General features: G+C 46.7%; 1 protein-coding gene across 1 annotated transcript; it reads left to right on the top strand.

Annotated features, from left to right (window-relative positions):
* The first annotated feature begins 1,425 nt into the window (after positions 1 to 1,425).
* Positions 1,426 to 3,152, top strand: LOC123115891 (uncharacterized). Its single transcript, XM_044536948.1, has 2 exons — positions 1,426 to 1,593; positions 2,299 to 3,152. The coding sequence occupies exons 1-2, from the start codon at positions 1,498 to 1,500 to the stop codon at positions 2,914 to 2,916; spliced, it is 714 nt and encodes a 237-aa protein (XP_044392883.1). The 5' UTR covers positions 1,426 to 1,497; the 3' UTR covers positions 2,917 to 3,152.
* The last annotated feature ends 1,315 nt before the right edge of the window (positions 3,153 to 4,467 follow it).

The raw sequence follows: 4,467 nt of genomic DNA, 5'->3' as shown, positions 1-4,467 counted from the left end.
TATCCAGGACTCCAAACTACCTTCGGTACATCAAAACACATTTAAAACAATACAGAGGCTAGCCAACTCGCACGGAGAAGGCTCCCCCGATTTGCATCTTTGCTAGCCGTTTGATCCTGGTCAACGAGGTCCTTTTTTCGCCGCTGGCCGTTGGATGGTCGCTGGAAATTGATCTGTCTCATTTTGACCGCATGGTGAATCCTTGACGGGGTATGACCTATGGGCTCGGGCTGGATCCGATTGGCTGGGTGCTAGGTGTTCCGTGCGTGCGGCAGCCTCTCCTCACCCGCCGCGTGCGCGCGCGCCGCGCTGCGCCCTTCTGGCATGCGTGTGCGGTTACTGTTCGTTGTTGTCGGTAGTTGGGTGATGTCGCTGCAGGCGGGCCTGCGTCCCCTTTGGTCCCACCTGTCGATCTCCTGCTGCTTCTTGTTTTGTGTGCGCGTGGCGTTGCATCGGCGTCTGAAGAGAGGCCGGTGGTTGACTCCTACGTCGTGCATTGTACCATTGCCTTTTTCTGCGGATCGTTGTTATACCATGGTTCCCTTCTTGGCCCTCTGATCAGCGGTCCCTGTTTCCTCCTGGGCCCGTGCATCAGTGTCGATTGCTGCTGTGTTGCCCGTCTCACCCAGCCACCGGCTCGTTTGGAGAGAAAGGCTGGGCTGACCGATGCATCATGCGCGCAGGCGCGACACAGGGGCCTGGCTGACTCCGTGTCGTCTCACTGATGCATCGTGCGTGTGGGGGGCCAGGCTTACTAGATTTCTCACCTTTTGGTTACTTTTCTAGGTGACTGCCACTGGACCCGGCACAATTGTTGACCCACCGTGCAGCAAAGTGACTCGTCGCTCAGTTTGTTACAAATTGGGCTCCAGGTAAAAGAAGCCCTAGAGCCAAGCGATAAAACGGAGTTAATTACACGATAGTACCACAATTGGGGCCGTGGTGGCGAATTGGTACCAGTTTTGAAAAATTTTACGTGTCAGTACCATGTTTGGACCGAACCGTTGCAAATCGGGCTAAACTTTATATTTGTACGTATTGACGCTGGAACTGACTGCCCGGGCCCGCGCGTCAGATGCCACGCTGGCGAATCGGCACGCGCCCGCTCGCTCGATAGGTGCGGTCCGGCTCGAACCGGACTGGCCCATGCTCCACTCTGTTCCTCCTCGCTCCTGCCTCCCTCCTTGCTCCTCTCTCGTCGCCCTCGTCACCGCCGGCAGCTTTGCCGGAGCGGAGCGCCGCCGCCCGCCATGGTTTTCGAAGACGAAAGCAGTGAGGACACATCCAGCCTGCCGTACATGCACTCGACCTCATCCACGGACGGGCTTAACCAGGTGATTTTCCTTGAGCTAGGTCTAGGGTTAGGGTTTCAGATTTGGGCCTTTTTGATTTGGTTGATTTCACTGGGTTTTGATTTGGGCATTTTGATTGTACGAGCTTCGGCAGGTCCCTTTCAGCGTTGAAGATCCAGATTACCAGGGGCTTGAGCTGGAAACGATGTCGCCATGTGAGAAGCACGGCAAGGCATCTGAGAGGCTTGTCGCATTTGAAGGAACAGACACAGGGAGAAGGTTCCTAGCATGTGCAGAGCCGGTATGAATTCTATGCTGATAGTGGGATATTATATATAGGTTGATAGTGTCATATTATTGTTGGTTTGACAGTGCCATATTGAACATGAGTGAACATGAGTACAAGGCCTGATTATTAAGGGCATATTCATTTTTGCAACAACAGTAGCTTGTGTAGTTTAATGACAGTGGTACTGTTATTTTGCAGTGGCATTGTTCTTGCTATCATGTGAAATAATCAGTTTGAGGTTTCTACAGGTTTACTGTTGCTGTTGTGGCATTTTTATGTAGTAGAATGGAGTACTCAGTTGAATGACAGTGCTACTGTTAATTATGTTCCTGTTATTTTTGGTCCTGTTTGGAACTAAATATTGAGTGAACTGTAACTTTTATGTTGGGATGGACCTGCTGTTATGTATCTAATTACTTGAAATATCCAGTTGAATGGATAGTATGTACTGCATATGCTTTGGCAGTTCACCAAATTTGCAGTTTGAGATTGCTCTCTCTTGTTTTGTAGCTGATTAGCAAAATCTAGTTCAAAGCTGTAGCTGAGTGGTGCTGTAATTTGTCATGCTGTTATTTAGTGGGTAGGTACATCTCAATTACTAGTGTAGCTTAGTGGTGCTATTATTACCAATGTACAGTGTTATTGCTTTGCACTAGTTATTTACCTGTGCTTCTGAAGTAACATGTTTATTTTTTTTATCTTTTTGCCTTTTTGCAGGAAGGGCAGAATTGTGGGTTTGTTGAATGGGTTGATCACCAGTGGCCCCCAACAATGCAAAATGCATTGTTGAAGCTGTGGGCCATGGTTGAAGATAGCAAGAGTGCTAGGGTGAATGATAATCTTGAAAGTTCTTTCACTATCCACCATCTGACAGAAGAGAAGAACAAGCTGGAGGCCAACTATGACAAGTTAGTCCAAGATGTGCATCAACTTATGAGCTTCCAGGAGGACAGGGTGGTGGATTTCAGATATCTGCAGGATAACCTTACATATCAGCAGCAATGCAGAAGTGAACTGGTGGCTGATATGAAGGCACAGATGGCAAAGAAAGATGCAGAGTTTGAGAAGCTTAAGCAGAATTATGAAGTGCTACTGAACCTGACAAGAGCACAAGCAACAGTCATCCAGAACTTGAAGTTGAAGCATATTAAAGACAAGCAATTGCTTAGTGAAGATAAGATGAACTTGGAGTTGAAGAATGCAGAGCTCACAAAGTCTGAGGAGAAGCTCACCCAAGAGAAGCTAGAGTTGAAGCTTCAGATTGCTGAGCTGATGAAGGCAGAGGAGAAGCTGAAGGAGAAGATCAAGGGGATCCAGGCCATCTTAGAGAAGTGAAGAAAATGAATATGAGACTAGTGGGTAATGCTGACCTTTTGGGCATGATGGTTGTGTAGTGTATGGCTCTACTAATTGTGAACTATGTCTGTGTATGTATGTAGTAGATATGCTTTTCATCCTTTTGTGAGAAAAGGATGAACTATGCATTTAAACTCAAACTCCACTATGTATTTGTGATGGACCTGCTGTGTACCCTATAATATGTTGAACTCCAGTAAGTATTGTGTGTTATGTTGGCTAGACTTGAAATGATGATATATCATGCATTGGAAGATGGATCAGATATTCTGTGCCATGAGATGTAGACTAAAAGTTATGATTTCTCTTGCAATAGGTTTTATATTTTTATATTAGATGATTATGTTAGCATTGGAAGACTATTTGATGGTTATGTTAGCACTGGAATATTATATGGTTATGTTATATCATGCATTGGAAGCCCATGTTGGTTAGGTTAAGTTGGTTCCGTCGACCCCTAGCCACCGTAAACCCTAATGGTTAGATTAAGGTGGTTCCGTCGACCCCGAGCCACCGTAAACCATCATGGTTAGGTTAAGTTGGTTCCGTCGACCCCTAGCCACCATAAACCCTAATGGTTAGATTAAGGTGGTTCCGTCGACCCCGAGCCACCGTAAACCATCATGGTTAGGTTAAGGTGGTTCCGTCGACCCCGAGCCACCGTAAACACTAATGGTTAGGTTAAGTTGGTTCCGTCGACCCCTAGCCACCATAAACCCTAATGGTTAGATTAAGGTGATTCCGTCGACCCCGAGCAACCATAAACCATCATGGTTAGGTTAAGGTGCTTCCATCGACCCCGAGCCACCGTAAACCATCATGGTTAGGTTAAGTTGGTTCTGTCGACCCCTAGCCACCATAAACCCTAATGGTTAGATTAAGGTGGTTCCGTCGACCCCGAGCCACCGTAAACCATCATGGTTAGGTTAAGGTGGTTCCGTCGACCCCGAGCCACCGTAAACACTAATGGTTAGGTTAAGTTGGTTCCGTCGACCCCTAGCCACCATAAACCCTAATGGTTAGGTTAAGGTGATTCCGTCGACCCCGAGCCACCGTAAACCATCATGGTTAGGTTAAGGTGCTTCCATCGACCCCGAGCCACCCAAGTGGACATAAACCATCAAGTGATCCACCCAAGTGGCATCAATCCATCAACCATCAAGTTATCCCCAACAGAACCATCAAGATATCCATTGGCATCAGCAGAAGTTGCTTTAGTGGCATCAAACCCAAAAGAAAACACATTGTAGTGGCATCAAACTCTAAATAGCATATCATTGTAGCATGAGCACAAGTTGGTGCTGTGTCATCAAAGCAAAACAAAGCACAATGTATCATCAGCAACAGTTGCTGCAGTGGCATCAAACCAAAATAAATCACATTGTAGCAGCAGCACAAGTTACTGCAGTGGCATCAAACCAAAATAAAGCACATTGTAGCAGGAATACAAGACATTGTAGTGGCATCAAACCAAAAGATAACATGCCACATTGTAGCAGGTGCACATTGTAGAATCAACAGAAGTTTGCA

This window comes from Triticum aestivum, chromosome 5B (genome assembly GCF_018294505.1).
Source record: "Triticum aestivum cultivar Chinese Spring chromosome 5B, IWGSC CS RefSeq v2.1, whole genome shotgun sequence".
Classification (NCBI taxonomy): Eukaryota; Viridiplantae; Streptophyta; class Magnoliopsida; order Poales; family Poaceae; genus Triticum; species Triticum aestivum.
This window is presented reverse-complemented; position numbering and strand designations above follow the sequence as displayed.